Source organism: Macrobrachium rosenbergii, chromosome 28 (assembly GCF_040412425.1).
Source record: "Macrobrachium rosenbergii isolate ZJJX-2024 chromosome 28, ASM4041242v1, whole genome shotgun sequence".
NCBI lineage: Eukaryota > Metazoa > Arthropoda > Malacostraca > Decapoda > Palaemonidae > Macrobrachium > Macrobrachium rosenbergii.
The window spans coordinates 27,468,080-27,488,036 of record NC_089768.1 but is presented as its reverse complement, the minus strand read 5'-3'; the positions used below and the strand labels follow the sequence as shown (position 1 = coordinate 27,488,036).

Genomic DNA, 19,957 nt, shown 5'->3' with positions numbered 1-19,957 from the left:
TGCCTAAAGAGCTTTAATTTTCTCCTAAGGATAGTAAGAATTAAGACACGAAATAGACATTTTTTGTACAAAGACGACGAAAGAAAGAGCAGAAAGAAAGTGGACTTGGCGTTTACCACAAACACCCAAACTCAAAATATTATTCAATATATATATATATATATATATATATATATATATATATATATATATATATATATATTTTTTTTTTTTTTTTTACTATACTAACGCACAATGTATACCATAATATAAATCTCTTAAGGGCAAGATAATCAAAACGAGCCACATTGATTTGATTAAAAAAAAAGTGAAAATAAATCCAAGCCCAATACACTGACGTCAAAGAGGACTGGTGGAATTTAACATTTCGTTTCCTTGAACTCTCAACTAACAGCGAGAGAAGGAATAAAATATTTACCGACGTGAGTCAGAAATTTAACTTCACTAACTCCGTAGTAAAACGAATAACCAGTTGTATACCCATTGCTGAGTCCTGCATATGCGTATGACTTCCAATTGGGTGCAGTTGCTCTCAGGTTCCAACAGCTGCCCAGTGGAAAGAGCATAGGAAATGCCATAAAAATATTTCAGGTCGAACCATTTGCGAACATCAAAGCTATAAATTGACGCAGAGTGAAAATTGTGGTGCCATGTGACTTATTTATTTCCTATCATTGAAAATCTTCATGTCCAAAGCTCTCTCTCTCTCTCTCTCTCTCTCTCTCTCTCTCTCTCTCTCTCTCTCTCTCTCTCACGCTCCTGAGGTTTTACACACATATTCCACAGACACAATCAAATAAAACTGCTAAAATGATATCTTAAGTGAACTACATCTCCATATTAATTCAATACGAATTTCATGACCGAAGATCGACAGCAAAGAAATGACCAATTAGCTCACGAGGCAATATTAGGAGACAGGTCGGAATAAGAGGCAAGAGGTCAACAGTTATTCGTTTTCTCAAGCTGCTCTTCGTATACTTAATTTTTCATAACAAGCGATGCTCGAACACAAAATTCTACCGAATATTGACGTGTATGTGTGTAATCTATCATTTTATGCGCAATTTCTAGTTTCACTGTTTTTTGTTGTGCGACTTTCAGTGAAAAAGTCACATGTTACAGTTACAATTATGTTGTCCGCTGGCTCGGTGGTCGCCTATAGTTACCGTTTCTTATTGCTGAACTATCATTTTACAATTTCTATTAACACTGAATTAAGAGATTACTTAGGACAAAAGATAAGGAGCTATTTAAGGTGGGGAGCTATTTTGTTACCAAAAAAATTATAATATTTATTTAATGAAAGATTCACGGTCGAAAGTTCTGTTATTCCTTCTTTGCAAGACACTCACAAAGACAAAATCTTTCTTGTTGGAGGAAGGCAAGAGCTTCCCCTTCACGTGGGATGAATAGATTTAGGTTTACCATGAAAGGTTTATAATTCATTTTGTTATTGGAAACACTTCACAATAATTTTTGCTGTCATTTTACAGATGACGGTGGCGAGCATCATGAGCAGAAAAGGGGAAGATATTCCCATCAATGGGTATTTTAACCTGACTATTCACACGTCCGAGGAACAAGACAGTCTTACAGAAATTGAAGATGGAAATTTCACAGCCAGCGATCAATCACTAGACAACCTACCTGCATACCTACACCTTGGTAAGAGTTTTTGATTTTAAGAATACTTATTACTTGGCAATCTAACATAAAGTGTTCTAGCTGCCCCTGCAGCACTGGAAAACCTACCTGTCTACCAATATCTACATTAATGTTGTCGTTGCAATGGTGTCACTGTATAATTTACCTGCTAAACCTACACTTATGAGGGTCATATTTTATAATTCTCTCCCTCGCCCAGAAAGAATGGTAATAACTAATATCACTTGACTATGCATGAGGCTTGTTTGCCTTCGTTAATTGCAGGTGGGGCCCGCTGAAAGTCCCTAGGTGCAAGCAAATTTTCTCAAAATGAACAAAAAAAAAAAAAAAAAAAAAAAAATGGATAAACAAGGTACGATCTCCTAAGGATTCTTTGAAGGACTACTGAATTCAAGTAGGGAAGGGATAACACATGAAATCAGTTCGGTCTGGGTGTTAAAAACATTAAAAACATTAACCATTCGTCACATATTTTAATTCAAGACTTCTCACTGTTCAACAGATAACAGAGACCACGGGCATAAGAGCTGGTTCAATGAACACTATTTTAAAAGACATCTAAGGAATGACCAAATTGTCTACATGGTGGGCACAACAAATGTTAACATCAGAACCGAGGAAGATCACAGTGGATGATTCCAGGACACTACTGACTCATCTATATACTAATACACAGAGTAAGACAGGGTTCACCTCTTTGACCAAGTCAAATCATTTTAATACTTTAGTTCTCCACCTCTCAAAAACTCAAGCGAAGGGCTAGCCGTGTTTTGCTTTATGGTAAACCTACTCATTAATAGGATACAACGCACACTAAAACTGTGACAGATGAATGAAGCAATAAATATGAGAGATAAATCTGCGAGTAGGCGTTCTATTGTTCTAAGGCAATGTCCTTGTCTCATATCGAGCAGGTGGCAGTGGCAGAAGCGGGCAACATTGGCTTTCAATAGTTGCCTCATACCCCTGCTTCCACGACCCAAAGTCAGATCCAACCTTTGTGTTAACCATTTTGGAATAACAATTAAGTCTTCACTCTGTGGGGCAGTGTCTGCAGGCTCAGGATGAAACTATCCTCCGGAAAGAGATGCAATGCTTGAACATCACTGGACCAAGTTATGGAACTGCTGAAAAATAATACAAAAGCTGTTTTTCTTTTGTGATACTTTCTGGGTATAGCCCAGACGTTTCTGGATAACCCTTGTAAGAGGGACCCCTTGGTGCAATTGCATTAACGTATAAATAGCCAGCTAACCTTTCAACTGCATCTCAGTGAACTCGATATGATATTACCAGACACCCTTCCTGTCAACCAGTCCACACTTTGGACAACGTAATTGTCTTCCTATTACTAAGATTGACTGGCTTCTGTAGACTGGTGTCGGAACAAAATGGCTAACGACGACTCAAGTGTTCAATTCCAATAATAACACATCAGCTGATAACCTGCTTACTTTCCGCATCCCGGATAAAGATCTCGATATAGAGGTATGAGTATTATACATCAGTAACTATTAAAAAACTTTTATTTATCCGCAAGGTATGATTTTTCTGTCCTTATTCGCACGTAACCGTAATAACCATTTAATTTTTTCTTCAGTTTAACAATAAAACGGAAAAAGTTCACAACCGCACGATTAAACCGAAGAGATTAAAAAGAACTCTTGATCACGATATTACGAGATTAAACGTCTTGGGTCCATGGTCCCAGGGACAACCGCGTAACAAATGATTCCAAATTAAGTTGATAGCTGTGCAAGTCAGCAGCATACATCAATAACAAAGGAAATGTAATCATCATTAAGCTCATTGTTTTAATGGGAAAAGTTGTGTGTGTGTGTGTGTGTGTGTGACAGAGAGAGAGAGAGAGAGAGAGAGAGAGAGAGAGAGAGAGAGAGAGAGAGAGAGAGAGAGAGAGAGAGAGGGGATTCTCTCGTGACAGAAGCGGACAACTTTGGCTTTAAATTGCTGCCTCGTGATTTCACTGTATGACTCTAACTGAATACTTGGAGAAATTAAGAATTCCATATTTTCAGAGAGAGAGAGAGAGAGAGAGAGAGAGAGAGAGAGAGAGAGAGAGAGAGAGAGAGAGAGAGAGAGAGAGAGATTCTAATGTAAATGGCCTCTACTTAAATTACTTAAATACCTGCAGAAATTGAGGATTCCATAACTTAGAGAAAAGAGAGAGAGAGAGAGAGAGAGAGAGAGAGAGAAAGAGAGAGAGAGAGAGAGAGAGAGAGAGAGAGAGAATCTCTAGTGATTCCATGTAAATGACCTCTGACTGAATACTTGGGAAAATTAAGGATTCCATATTTTATGTGACGAGAGAGAGAGAGAGAGAGAGAGAGAGAGAGAGAGAGAGAGAGAGAGAGAGAGAGAGAGAGAGAGAGATCATATAAGTTGAAAACCACTAAATATGCATCTTCTGACATTGACAGATGTTGACAACATACTTGCTGGAACAAAGAAGTTCGTCGTACGAGACCACCATTCAGGCAAGGAGATCTTCCGCACAGATGGAAAGGGAACGTACGTTGGGTCCAAGAGGTTCACAGTTATCGGTGTGTATTTACAGTTAAGCAAACGTTCTTCTCATTTTTTTTACGCCCAGAAGCGGATATGTAGCTCTACTTGGGACTAAACTCATTTTTCTTCTTTTAAAACATATCTCATGGGCTGGGCTAACTTAGGCCGCTTGGTTGTCAATTCCATAGGCCCGTAAAAAAGTAAAAAAAAAAAAAAAATGTAATTTTATTGCTAAATAATTTATATCCAAATTACATCTACAAAATATTTTCAGGCAACGAAGGGGCAAAGTTTATGGGGTCAATGCAGACACCTAACCTCTATTCAAAAGGAGTTCATGTAATGAGGTAAGCCAAGGGATAAGTACTTCATTTTTCAATGACCTTGAAATATAAAAACAATATGCCGTGAACTGAAGAAAGAGAGCCCTTGCCCCTTGTGTTTCTTTAATGACGTGGAGACCGAGACAGGCAAATCCAGCATTTCAGATGCAGACTCAAGTCTTTTACCCAAGCTCTCAATGGGATCCTACCAAAATATATTGCTGTTTATTTCTAAGCCCAAAATGTCGATAGAAGTGTTCAGTTTGGTAAAAAATAGGAGTGGATGGCACAAGACATATTTAAGATAACAGGTCTGGAAAGCACTATAGCAAATCTAGTTTCCTCCATCCTAAGAGAATTACATAAACATATCAGAGATTGCGAAGGACATAGGCGAAAGGTAAAACGAACAAGAGTGAATAGTGAAAATATCTGCAAACTAATCCGTAGAGCAAGGGGGAACTTTAAACGTTTTGAGAGGTTTTGGCTGGAATGATTAAGTACGAAAACGGAAATTCCTCCAGCACGGGTAACTGAGAAAGCCAGCGCACAAATATTCTCAAAATGCTGATTTGGGAAAGAGCCCTTAAGAAAAGAAAAGTAACAGCTTTTACAATGCAAGGAAGGATAATTATATAGATTAATGTAATGCACAACTCGTTTCCGGTTTATAGTTAGACGCTTGTATTTCCGAAGAACATTTTCTGGCTATTAGTCCAGTGGAAACCTTCGATTTTAAAGATTAAATCAACTAAAAAAAGCCGAGCTACTTTTTATTACAACAGGACCTTTATAAATAATCAACGCAATTAATTATATAAAATGACTAACATTTAAGGAGTCTTCTTGAAGAACAACTATTACTATAGCCGTCATAAGCCTCATTTACATTTGTTTATGAATTACTAAAAGCTACTGAGGGATATTCAGACTTTTTCGCCACTACACTGTTTGTGAAGTAAGCAAGCATTATTTCTCTAAATAATGACAAGCTTTCAAGACGGATCAATAAGGACTGCATACGATAAAATTATACGCTGAAATTAACGCCGCACGATGGTCTTGCGCATACCATAACTTAATCAAACCTTTGGAGGAGAATAAAATAACATCTGTGAAAGTCAGAAACCATAATGTAAATGACAACAAAAAACTCACCGGGAGAGAGTCACCAACCAACCATCGCCTATGGAATACATCTAGAATCCCTTTGACACGAAATAATCTTATTAGTTTGAATAATTTCAAAGGGCCGCAAACGAGAGATCAAAGCGGAGGAATTTCCTCAAAGACGATTACTGAATCCTAAGCATAACAGCAGAGCAAATAAGATTAACTCTTGAATAAAGCTAAAATTTAAAGATGGATAAATTAGTTAAAAACATTCTAATGTTTCATGAAGGCCAATGCCTCCTCAGCTAGAATCACGCGCACTTTATTTAACTATAATAGTAATTATATACATATATATTGCGTATAATAGTGTGTATGTATGTATATATATACATACATATATGTATACATAATATATATATACACACACATCTATATACATACAAACATATGCATATATCCCAGTAAACATTTGTTACTTGATAACTTGTAATTACAATGGAATTCCGAATAGCACTGTTAACACATTAATGGAAATCTCGAGAGAAGAAAGGATAAAAGGAACAGGGTAAGAAAAGCCGGGTAAGAATAAAGACAAAAGACGGAGTGAGGTGGACAGGGGGCAAGCAATCTGACAGAGGTTACATGAATATCCAAAAGGAAAGAGGATACAGACTCTCGGCGCATAGGACTGACAGCAAAACAAAAGTGGTGGGAAAAAAGAAAGAGGTCAACTTACTGAAGTGACAAAAGACTTGAAGTGGGAGTGAGGATTAGGTTAACGAAATACACTGTTCTTGATTCAATTTCATCAAATAAAAGAGGAATGTGCAATGTGTGTGCAGCGCTATCTAGATACGACCATAAGAGACTAAAAGTTTTTGAAAGGTGAAAACCATCTGATGTAAATAGAGGTCAGTTATTTGAAGTTAAAATTATTATTTCTTCTTTCAAAAATTTACACGATGAATTGTTTGAAGTTAAAAGTATTATTTCTTCTTTCAAAAGTTTACAATCTTATCGGTTGTTTTTAACTTGCTTTCTCATTCATTATTTCATTCAAACGGCGTTATTACGCGTCCTTAAGAACGTTGTGTTAATGTGTTTCATTTACAAACACACTTCAGCCCAAAAATTTTCTACGCCTTAGTGAAGCAAGTCTCATAATCTTTTTAATGACGAGAACGAGGCCGAAAATGAAAATTTTCTACGTTTTCAACTGTCGCTGAAACAAAGGAAGAAATCCAGTTCTCTTCCGCATGCTGTACTTTTCCAGAGGCGTTTCCAAAATGAGGAAACTTTTCCTAGTTTCTTTGGTGACAGAATTATTTCTTCTGGTATACCAGAGGCTTTACCCTACCGAGTTCCGATTTACATAAGGGCAAGAGATTGTATATATTTTAATGATTTTAAAACTTTTTATTCGTGGTAAAACTCCCTGCAAGAAATAGGCCTACAAGGGGCAAAAGGCCTTCTCTGTTTTGGACTTAGGATTATGGGGATAAAGATGGATGCCGCTGTTCCATTTGACCCATTATTGCTCTTTACATAAAAGTGAACCTGCAAAATACTACTTTAATGTTTCTAAAATATTCATCATAAAAAAAGCACCAAACGACATTTTCATTATTACATTCCCAACATTCACAAACCTTTTCTAAGGGTTTGAACCACATAAGCCAAGGAATTGGACTTTTTCCAGCCAACATAGAACCTGAAGTCATATATAAAACTACGGCGGGTAGATAGTCAGTCACATAATGCAAAGATAGCATGCAACTGCCACTGCAGCGTTCAAAATCCTTTTGAGTAAGAAATAACTCCATCCGCTAATATCTTACATTTCAGAATTGATCCAAATACCTTTCCTTTATACAACTACGCAGCAATAAACACTAGATAGGTAAGAGTAAATCTGCATACAACCGATGTAAATTACTTTTTATATACACAAGATGCCATTTGAAGATTATCAGTAGTGCGCTAAAAACAAAGCTTTTGATGAGATGATCATGTGCTCAAATGTCAAGAGGAGATACAAAAAATGGTACAACAACTGTAGCTTATCAAGACTTCCTCCAACTCCAAGCGCTTAGACCAATGCTGCCAAGCGGGCAGACTACATAAAACCATAATGATCACGGACGCAGAATATTCATTTTGCACAAAGGGGTTTCAGACGATCTCCCACGGCAACAAAAACACAAGACATCTTCAGTGGTCTCGAACCGAGAACAATTTTGTTGCCCATTACCCAGTGAGAGTTGCAGGGCTTACCCTCGACTTGCAAGAAGATAAGAAATCCTTTCGCTTCCTTTGAAGTAGCTGCTTTCCTACTTCCGTAAGAAACAAAAACAAAAATAAAATAAAAACAAAAACTTTTTCTCACTAGAGAAAAGGAGACTTAACCAATTCCTCGCTATTGTAATGCAAATGTCCAGCCAATTTTACAGGAGTTGATGATGTTCTCATAATCATTAACCAAAAGAGAGAGAGAGAGAGAGAGAGAGAGAGAGAGAGAGAGAGAGAGAGAGAGAGAGAGAGAGAGAGAGAGAGAGAATAACGCTGGCGGAGAAGAAAGAGCTCAAGTTGAATCATAACTGTGAATCAACTTCTTTAAAACCGACCACATTTAGGCAAAAGCAACCTTTGACCTAACTTGAATTTCACGTCTGGTATTGAATAGCACTCCCTCCCACACACAGGTTAGATGTACAATAAGCCGGAGGACATGCTGGAAATGGTGGGAGGCAAGGAAATTGCTAGTACTTCGTCTTTACACAGTTACCAATTATAAAAAATAAATAAAAAACAACGAATGAACAACTTCGTAATCAAGGTTTTTGACAGTTGCGCAAGAAATATCAGTAGAATAGAAATCAGTGGATAATTCGAAAAAATTAAAATATTAAAAATCTTAATATTTTGGGAATAAAATCACGGCAGTAATTGCAATTGTACTACAATAAATTAAGAAAAATCTGTAAACATATGTCAACCGAGTTAAAACCTCGTAGCAAATAAGAATACAATACCTGTGACTGGCGCTGTCCTACGGTCACCTAGGGAGGCCTAATTTCTGAAAGAGCTCTTTCAGCAATCTTCTTACGGAAGTATAGAGTTTGGGTTGGCCATCAACAACCATAGGATTGTGGCACGAAGCAGGTGAAATTTTCGGTTTTCTTGAGAACTCATCTTGAAATTTTGCAGAACAGCACAACAACTGTTGCACGGTTGCTATAAATCTCATAACAGGGCTCTCAAAGGAAAACACAAATGTAAATCGAAAAAAGCTTTCGTTGAATTTGTGTCTGTTAAAAAAAAAAAAAACCTGTGTTTCCTTGATGAATGGAACAGACTACTGACGGTACCAACTGCCGCACAGTGGCTTGTTTGCTGAGGCAGAAACTTCACATTAAGCTAAGCCTCCTCCATCCGAGCATAATTAAAAAAATTGGTATTCCTTACACAGTGGGAAGATATGTTTGCAACATCATTATTTATGAAGAACGACAAGTTCACAGCTATAGTCTCATATATTGGTCCCAGGCATCTCTGTTACCTAATCTGAAGAGTCACATACATGTCAACAATGTATCAAGTTTTCTTGTAAATTTATGTCGTTATTACAGTACAGCTGATAACGGTTACTTGTGGTAGATAAAACAATGTATATATATATATATATATAAAATGATATGCGCTTTACTTTAGATTTACTATAAAACAGAAAATGCTTAGGCTCAGAGTTCCCCAATTATCATCCATGATAACCATATGATTACCAACTCGAAATGTGAAAATATGGATTTTAAATTTGACGAAACTCCATACTTAACTAGCTCAGTCCAAAGCAACATAATTTCACTGTAAATCCGAATGAAATTCCTATTTTAATCAAGTCCACAATCAAGCACCATTATTAACGCCCTAAGAGCACGGCATACTTTTTTTTATTAGCACTGCCGCTTCACTTTACACAGAAATGGAATCTTTTCGATGAAAGCCCTGTTATCTGAAAAGAATTTTTTTTTATACCTTCAGGTCGAATGAAATCGGAACAAAATTCTAATTTTGAACCCCACCCCGGGAAAAATAAAAATTAAAAAGTAAAAATGTACAGGGGACGATACGAGCAGAATATATCCCAGAGGAATGAGACAGACGCATCCCTTGAAAGAGAGAAGAAAGGGGAGAGCAAAAGGAAATGAGATTGCAGAGCTTAAATGCACAGGGCCAGAAATGTCAGTGTTACCCTCAAGAGTAAGGCCCTTGACACAAGTTACTTTGCAATGAAATAAAAGGATCGACGTCCACCAACTAAATTTTTTTTTTTTTTTTTTTTTTTACACACACGCATAAGCTTTCCTAACATGGTGTGAGAAAGAATACCATGAATGTAGGGAAAAGCTTGGATATTTCGTTCAAGTCACGATAGAGCTATATTATAGCATACAGCGAACTAAATTGCATTCAGAAAGCGAGAGTGCGGGCGCCTAATATCTTGGAAATGATGATTAAAGTTCGGAATAACGAAATAAGGACACGTTTAGTTTTGGGGAAAATTTACTACAACCATCAAATTGAAATGAGAATGAAGTATTTTACCAAACAGATATCGTTCAGAACAGGAAAAACAGTAAAGGAGCAACGAAAACAAGTTTCTAAAAAATATACTTGATCGACACATGGGACGACTAATTCTGTGGTGCTTTTCATTCCCAAAAAGGCCCCATTTTTCAGCACAGACGACCTAATGCAATTTAAAACAAAACATAACAATAACAAGACAGCTAGCTTCCTCCTAAACAGAAAATGCTACCAATTTAAACCGAATTTAGCTCGCCTTGGAAATTATTACCCAACTGAAAACTGCTCCTCGAAGTGGGCCTTACCTGGATCCTACTGTTAAACAGTAAAAGAAAATTCGTTTTAATCCCAAAAGAAGGTCATACCCTAAATCAGTATTTAGCAGACCGATCCTCGTGCCATTAATTTCCTTTTTTTTTTATTAGGGAAAGAGAAATCTGAATACACAGTTACTAAGTTGTAACAATTAACAGTGAACTGGAATTGAAATATAAAGGTTGGGCCAAACGCTGGGACCTGTGAGGTCATTCAGCGCTGAAAAGGAAATTGAGAGAAAGGAGGTTTTAATCAAAGGTGCATCTAGTGGCCGAAGGAACCCTGCAAAGAACCTCAAGTAATGCTTACAGTGCACAGCATGTGGTGTACCGACGGCACTGTCCCCCTACTGGGAATAACAATGAAGGATTATACATTACAATATAAAAGAGAAAACTGTTTACAAACCAGCATAGAAATGCCGGATTTAGAATCAGGGGAACAAGGTTGGAAGCATGCATCTATCAACAATGAGTTTACGCTTCTTCCAATTTTCCCGAAATTGAGTTAACCAAAAAATAATACTCTCTGCTACATATATTCTACGATGCACTAAGTATGCATGCTTACTATTTCTCAAAGGCATATCTCAATATGAACATACACTAGTATTTTTAATTACAGTACATATCTATGATAATTCAGGAAGCAAGCGTTGTTGGTAATCATTGTAGTTAGATCGAAATAAGGAACACTTTCGTTCAAAAACCTGATATCGTCTTTTGTTGGATATACACATACAATACTCTGTGGTTCTGTGCCTTAGATATTAAAGAATTACTAATATTCCCTTTCACACGTCTTACAAAATCAAAGTTCATTTGAACATGAGGGCGTGGCATTTTTCTCTTCATTTTCCTATACACACGAAAGTACGCAAAATCTGCATATCGCGTGAATTAAGTTTTTTTCGCCCTATTCTATATTCTGCCTTTTTAGGGCCCTATTCTATATTCTGCCATCATCAAAACGGCTTGCCTTTTTCCGAGGAAGCGCTTAAAATTCAGGCCTCTTTCATGAACATTTTTGCCCGTCACATGAAAGGGATCGTTAAAAGAAGAAAAACAAGCACCAGTTTCGCCGCATTTTTCAAAAAATACCTCCTTTTTTTTATCAGGGATAAGTAAGAAAATATACTTTATACATTGTATTCATAACAGAAGTATAGCTCCAGAGAGAGAGAGAGAGAGAGAGAGAGAGAGAGAGAGAAGATTATGAATTGGACGGCTACATTACCTTAACGACCCCGATATGCCGTCCCTTAAGACCACAATCCTTTTCCGTAATAGTTCCGAACTTGAAGTCCAAATCCCATTCTCTGCTCCCCTAGTGGACTCCCAAAAAAGTCGAGCCAACTATCTCTCTCTCTCTCTCTCTCTCTCTCTCTCTCTCTCTCTCTCTCTCTCTCTCTCTCTCTCACCCTTTCCCCTTCCTTGAAATGTCTTCGAGTTGTTGTGGAACATTTGAGCATTTCCGAAATAATTTCATGTGTACTTCAAATAACTACCAGAGAGAGAGAGAGAGAGAGAGAGAGAGAGAGAGAGAGAGAGAGAGAGAGAGAGAGAGAGAGTCAACAATGCGTGTACGATACATCACTTTCATATCTTTAGCTCAGGAGATATACGAAGAGAAAATAAAAAATCTTGCAAAAGGAGTTTAAAGAAGGAAAATAGGAAACGAGACATATTTAATAATGACAGACGTAAACCATACATGACAAAATGGATTTTCCGTCGTCAGGAATTAAACGCTCGACTTCCTGTTTGTGCTTCTGTTAAAAAGAAAAACAAAATAATAAATGGATCCAAAAATCATAAAGATAAAAGAAACTGAAACTGATATCAGGAAAATACATTAACATTTAATCTTTTGCCTCTTGAAAATGTTCGTAACTTAATCCACTGCTTTATTTCTAAAAAGGTTTCTTCATCAGAAAACATACAAAAATAGACACCCTGTATCACAGGTAGGTTATTGCTTAAGCTTCAGTGCTTTAGATATACTGCCACTAAATGGAAAAAACAGAACGTTCTTTTCTATGATGACATTCTTCCTGGCCTATTTGACCTTTACAAGAATAATGCTCAAATAAAACCTCATATTTACGGAAATTCACGATTCTGCAACGCTAAGAAAAAAAAAAAAGAAAATGTCGTTGCATTTCTCCTCTCTCTCAGTAAACGTAAATCGTCATAAAATTACCTGAGAATATTACCAAGCTTATATTTTATCCACTGTGCAACTCAATATATCGAGGCCAACTGCAAGACAACATTTTCTCATTTCTTTACTCAACTTTTATTTCGTCTCTCCCAGTGGTGTGACCTACTTAAAGTGTTTACTTGTAAGCAAACACATCTCAATATATATATATATATATATATATATATATATATATATATATATATATATTATATAAATATATCTATTTTATCTATATATATATATATATATATATATATATATATATATATATATATATATTACACATTACTATTACATACATATATGTATATATATATAATATATACACATATATATATATATATATATATATATATATATATATATATATATATATATATATATGTATATGTGTGTGTGTGTGTGTGTGGGTGCATACAGCTATTTACCTTAAGTATATTTCCATAATTTTACTCCCTACCTACCTGTCTATATGTCGCATCGGAAGTCGACTGCATCGTGAAACATTTGAGGACTGACACAGTGAGAACACAGATATCAATATTGGACATTAGGGGTGAAATACATTCCACAAAGTATCAGAGACATGACGCTATCTATACCGGATGACTGTAGGAACAGATTATTAAATCTTAAATCTATATACACGCTGCTAAGGACTTCGTAGGGGAGTAGTGACGTCAGTGCAACTCACGCGGTGCACTGCAGGCATTACTTCAAGTTCTTTGCAGCGTACCTTCTACCCCTAGCTGCAACCCCTTACATTGAGTTTGCTGTGCCTCCGGTCATATTGTCTTTCTTCAAATCTTACTTTCCACCCTCTCCTAATAACTGCTGCATAGTGCAACTGCGAGGTTTTCCTCTTATTACACCTTCAAAACCTCCTTTACTCTCAATTTCCTTTTCAGCGCTGAATGACCTCAAACGTCCTAGCACTTGGCATTTGGCCTAAACTTCATTTACCAATTCAAACGCTGCTAACGACCACTAGACTTCAATTATATTGACTACGAAAAGTTTTTGATAGACACGATGTCATAAAACAATTGCTTCCTGAATTTTGGACCCTAGTATTTTGCAGTAACTAACCCTAAGTCGTGATGTTTTTAATGCCATTGAGATAATCAAGATTCATATCAGGTAGATTCCCAAAAAGGAAGTGGAAACTGACAATTTTCTTGTAATTTTTTCATACCAAAACAGGCTGGACAGCGAAACACGTGACATAAAATTCCGGTGCAACGAAGAGCTGCGAATGGAGGCCCGTCACGGAGACATCAGCTCCATTTCCACGGGCGATGCCACCCTTAGGTCCAAGGAAGGAGCCATCAGATTTGACAGCCGAGAAATAGGCATGATCAATCTACACGTCGAGGGAGAGGAGGAGTTCCGAGCGATGTTTGGCACCGGAGAGGAAGAAGAAATTACACCTACACAGGTTCCACTAGGTATGTCATTAGCTGCAGGTCTTGGAGGACACCCTACACCTGTCCAGCTTCCAGTATGCAAATATTCAGCTGCAAGGCTTGAATTACAAAATACACCTACACAGACGCCTGTTTGTACTCATAAAAAGGGCTTGATGGCTTTCACAAATAATTATTTAAAGGCATGAGTGCAAAATTATTCGAGTACTTTAAGCACCTTTCAGTTTTATCTGAGCTTTGCAAATAGTGTTGCTTCCTCAGCGCTTACTGAATTATGAATAGGTACAGATTTATTTTTTAATTTCTTTCCCCTTTTCAAAAAGTTTTAATCATTACTTTTTACAAAATGAAATTATCTCTTCGTTTTCGACCCATAACAACATTGGAACCGAACGCAAAACTTACCATCACAACTCGTCAGCCGAAAAAATTAGGTAAAATAATCAATTTAATGAATTACCTCCCAAAATCTAATTCTAGTCAACAGATTCGGACCTAGTCTATGATACCTTTAACTAAATAATATCAGTCATCCAAAAATGTACCGTAAATTTTCTTGAAGATGAATTTTTTATTTGATTTCATTTATGTAAGACTGGTCTGGCGAACTGGCACTGGAACCGTTTCACTATTCAGTAGGTGTTATCAAATACTTCAATTTTCAGTGACGCTGAAGTACGTTATTGCATTCCAAACTCCTCAGGTTCCCCCTGGCTTCTTGAGGAAGCTCCGGAAGGGGGCCCATTAGTCAGACTTTACTCCCTCGGTTTCCCAACCAAGCCCGGGAGGACACCCATTGTGTGGAACAGTGGCCTCCTGAAGGCCACTGTTCTACAGAAAGGATCCCTTCGCGGGTTTAAGTGGGATACCCAAGTTTAATTGAGTGGCCCTCCTCCAGCTTCCCCAAGAAGCTGGGGAAGTTATAAGGTCTGGGAAAGGGATGGAGAACTCAAGGTTTTCGAAAAAAAAAAAAAGCACTGAACAGGTTGTCTCTGTTTAAGTAAAACTAAAATTCCTCTATCTTTGGAAATCTCATGCCTTTTGAAAAGAAGACAAAAATAATTTAGCAAATTATGCATCATCAAGATTGCACAAATCGAAATGGCAATCCACGCGTGTTTTCCTTTCATTCATATCCTTCAGGTCTTTCTCCTTCACTGTGTGCATGCGGTGGTGAAGATGGAGGTGGGGGTGTGAGACCTAAATTTTATACAGCCTTAAAAAACTAGAACTCTCGTCGATTTTGGTTTTCATCTTTGGTAAAAGTCTGATCAGTTACTATTTCTTTGTACTCTGACAGACACTCAGATCCCCAAGCCACCAACTATGGGACCACCTCCCTTTAGGGCGACACCAGCCAAGCCCACGACGACACCTATGCCCACGCCGGCAGATGATGATGGAAGTCCTGCCCCGGAGGAGGTGAAAGTGTATGAGGCAAGTGGAACAGTTTACTTTGCATGTCATTATTACAAACCTATATAAAAAGACTCCATCACAAACCAGAATTAGCCAAATCAAACTGTTAGGTAAACAGGTCATTTAAATCCTATTTATCATTTTTTACTCTCACATTCTCTTGTCTTGAGTGTGGAGGTCTTTGGCAATTACCAAAACTTCAACTCTTTATGGAGTGATTTTCCTTCTATCAATTATGCTCGTCAAATTTACACTGAGGTTGGCAGTCTTACATTTCTGGAAAAATTATATGTAAAAGCGTAAACTTTCTCTGCACAGACTCCAGAAGGGTTTGCGAAATTAAGAATACTGTATAAAAAAACTTTAATGCAACCTTTACCAGGGACTGGTGGATAACTTGTTCTGAAACCGTTTCATACAGAAACACAATTTCATGGCCAATTCGATTTTGCGGTCGTTAGTAGCTAAAACTACACGAACCTTACACAATTAATCTCCGATATTTGACATTTCCTACTCAATAAAAGAACTGATTTTTCGAATCTTTGAAATACACAAAAATCGTGTGCAGAATTAAATGCTATCTGACATTACATCATGAAACGCGAATAGTTCGTAATCCAAAGCATAGGGAAAAATAGATGCGCTCCCCAAACATAGGCAAACGGACGGACAATAACAAATCGATACCTGACTGACAGCCAAGACGAAGTAAATTGTTTGAATTCACCAGACCTTCTCACTTATTTATTAATTCCATAAATTTTTTCCATCTACCCCTAACAGGTATGTGTATGCCCAAGTGGAAAACTGTTCGCAGTTGAGGCTGCTCATGCCTGCGTACCAGATGATGTTGTATGTCGGTAGGGCCGTGTAAATGTCTTCACGGATGAAAGCCCCAGAAACTTCAGAATGGGAAAGAAGAGCTGAATTTAAATTGTTTTATTCAAGAAGTGATCGCTGCCTCTCGCTTTTTGTCTCAGAACAGAACACACACACAGACACACACATATACATATATACATATATGTATGTATGTATGTGCATTAAAACAAGGATATCTTTTACAATCCGAATGGAATAAGACTTACTCTTTTACGCTTAGCTGGCGAGACTATCCTTTCCCATTATTTTCTCTTCCTTGGTATTTAAGTAGAAAAGTGAATGTAAATGGCATATGTGCAGATTTTAGTTTTAGTTAAGTGCATTCCTATGCTTTTAAAAATGAAAGACACTTCAACTGGTGCCTTGCTAAACAAAATTTATACTATTCTTCTACGTAGGACAAAAAATAAAAAAGAAAAAACTCTTCTGCTGTGTCACTCCTCTTGCCATTTTTATTTCAACTGAGAATGAAGGTAAAACAGATAAAACTTAAAAGCTATATCGCGCTTTGGTAATGAATTGGCAAACGGTGTCACGTTAATAAAGTTCTCTGGTGATTACGAACCTTTGTTATTAATAGGCGTAAAAATGCTAGACTTCTAAAAAAAAGAGAATAACAAAACTTAAAGAACATGTAACAAAAAGAATCGGGAAGACGGGTAGGAGACAAAATGACTGGCTGAGCCATTCAAAAAGGCTGTGATGCTGCAAGATGCAAGCTACTGATAAATATTACCTGGGAGGTAATATGTCCAGGTTTCCATCATTGTCTTTTTACAATCTCTGTCTTTAAAAATAATGTACCAATGGGGAAAAGGAGAAAAACAATTCAAGAAAATTACTTTTTAACATATGAGGAAACTGTATGCTCATGAATATCGCGGCAGTACGCAGAAGCAATAATATGACAGAAGAACAGACGCTGTCGAAAACCGAGACACATACACACAAATATTATAGAAAGCTGCCAAGACTTCGAGATATGCAGAGAATTAGACCTTAGTTGTCAAGAAGCTATAGATAAATGTCCCAGACAGAAGTAAAAGAATATTATATGGCGCTTTAATCATTTCTTAACATGCTCTAAAGATAAGGAAGTTGTCGTCGGACCCTCAAAGGTAGTAGTCATTAGATAACGGTTATGTGATAGTTTTTTGTTCTGGTCGTCAAAGCACTTAAAAACACTCACGAGTATTTATAAGATGAAATAACATTCTTATCTCACGATAAAATAACGTTCACTAACACCACTTAAACATATGCATCTCGACAAAGTTCAACTAGTGATTTGATAGCTTAGTTTATACAAACATTTTTAATATTCATTATCAAAGAGTACTTGAATTTAAATCGAGTATTACAATGCTTTGAATGTGTGCAGAGCACCCCAACAAAAATGGCGAAGAAAAACTGAAAAAAACGGGATTAATATTATGATTACATTGTTTAGAAAAAAACAACGAGATCACTAGCCGTGTAAAAAAAACAACCTACGGAGCTTCGAGCCACGATTTCACCTCGTTTGCAAAACGAGGGTAATGATGAACATGTTGACTGTGCATACAGACAAGTCTGAGTGTGACAATCTGTCTTTGTACCTGACGTGACTGTAATGCCTTTAACCTATAAGAGTGAGAGACGCACTGACGTAGACCAAAAACCTACCTCTATATATATATACACACCATTGCACAACGGTCTACCCTGGCCATGTGAAGTTACGATGACACTCACGGTAAACGTCATAGACGCACCGAAACATGGAAGATGTAGTTAGGCGGACAAACTTCTTTCATGCATATGTGGGCACGAACTTTGCATAGAGTTTGATTAAAATTCCTCCCACTACGTTGAGGCTGTGATGACAAGGTAGGCCTCAGACACGAACCGGTGGGGGGATGGACGGAATTAGATTAATAACCTGGGATACTCACAAATTGCAAATAGGGTAGACGTGAATATTTTTTACCTTACATCGCAATGAATGTCGCATCGGGAACATCCATATGCACACACACACACACACATATACACACACACACACACACACACACACACACATATATATATATATATATATATATATATATATATATATATATATATATATATATATATATATATATATAAGGTAACCGTATTAAAGAATTAGAGTAGGAAAGAAAAGCACAAGAATTTATATTAAAATTTGACTAATTTTCGACTCATCCATAAACAGAAAAATGAGCGGATCCTATCTACACTGAAAAATCTACTCAAGATAAATAAACTGGAGAATAAATTTTGAACGTTTTATCTCATGCAAAGTGCTATTTAAGAAGTTAATACAGAGTCCTTTGTACATGCATTCAAATGGAAAAACAAGTCAGAGAGGCTTCATGACTGAAAATAAATTCAGCTTAACTTGAATTCACCATAAACTTGCAAAGTTTTATCTACAATAAATGAAATCGAGAAAAATTGCACCTGCACAGTACATTTAATGACACCGAACATGCAAACATCGCTGCCATAATAAAACAAAAACAAAAACAATCAACTCAACAAACAAAAGGACAACGAACTCAAAACTCTAAAACACCAACGCAGACAACCATAAGATTACGAAACATTCCTAAACTACATAGACAGCGAGACACTTGAAGCGATTCGCTGAAGATTTATTACCTTTACTCACTATACAAAAAACCTCATTGTACTGTACTTGGCATACCAAAGTGACATACAGAATATACCGGAGTGACGTACTGAATAGACATTCTTTAGGTTTAAGTATTATGTTTTGGCGATAATTCAAAGACGAGCTACAGATCTCTGACGAAGTATACGCAACACCGCAACGGTGGCATTTCCTGTCGCTCTTCCGACATCTCCAGGTCCGTGGCAGTTAATTAAACCAAATTAACCCTTTGACAGTCCCTTGTAAGCAAGTTTCCAACAGACAGCTGTGACATTAAGCAACCTTGTCGCAAAAGGGGAGGCTGACTCCCCACATCATAGTGACAAGAGAAACCTTAGTGGTAAGCCACTGTTTTATATACATTTACTTCCGCCCATCAAATAATGACATCCTAACATTAAGTAATGAGAAGAAAAGTGTAAAGTGATCAACGTGATGTCAGACTTCCTGAACAAGGAAGACCTTCTACCAGCTTCTTGACGCTCGTGTCAAAGTAGATTTAACAAAAAAAGGAGAAATTACCACCAGTAAAAAATACTGGCAGCATTGACGTGAACTAATGATTATAAAATAGTAATGTTTTGTTTAACTGAATCGCTCCCAGCGCCTAGAGATCCTTGAGTTCTTCAAAGCTCTCCATACTTACTTTTTTCTTAAGAGAAAGGACGATCAGGCAGACAGTTCTAGGCTGTATTTTTTTCTAACAGAAGGAAAACAACAACACCCATCTGCACCTGACCATCTTTCTAAGCAAACCAAGTGCTGGTATTCGCAAAGAAACAAAAAAAGTTTATCAGTATAATATG

The 19,957-nt window shown here is 37.0% G+C and overlaps 1 protein-coding gene across 1 annotated transcript in view; it reads left to right on the top strand.

Moving 5' to 3' along the window:
• Positions 1–16,895, top strand: part of LOC136854154 (delta-sarcoglycan-like) — a 28,021-nt gene extending 11,126 nt beyond the window's left edge. Inside the window, exons 4-9 of the mRNA XM_067130401.1 lie at positions 1,497–1,668; positions 4,107–4,229; positions 4,469–4,541; positions 13,944–14,188; positions 15,468–15,604; positions 16,373–16,895. Of these exons, the coding sequence (XP_066986502.1) occupies positions 1,497–1,668; positions 4,107–4,229; positions 4,469–4,541; positions 13,944–14,188; positions 15,468–15,604; positions 16,373–16,453 (831 nt within the window). The 3' untranslated portion in view covers positions 16,454–16,895. The remainder of the gene's footprint in view (positions 1–1,496; positions 1,669–4,106; positions 4,230–4,468; positions 4,542–13,943; positions 14,189–15,467; positions 15,605–16,372) is intronic.
• Positions 16,896–19,957: the final 3,062 nt, after the last annotated feature.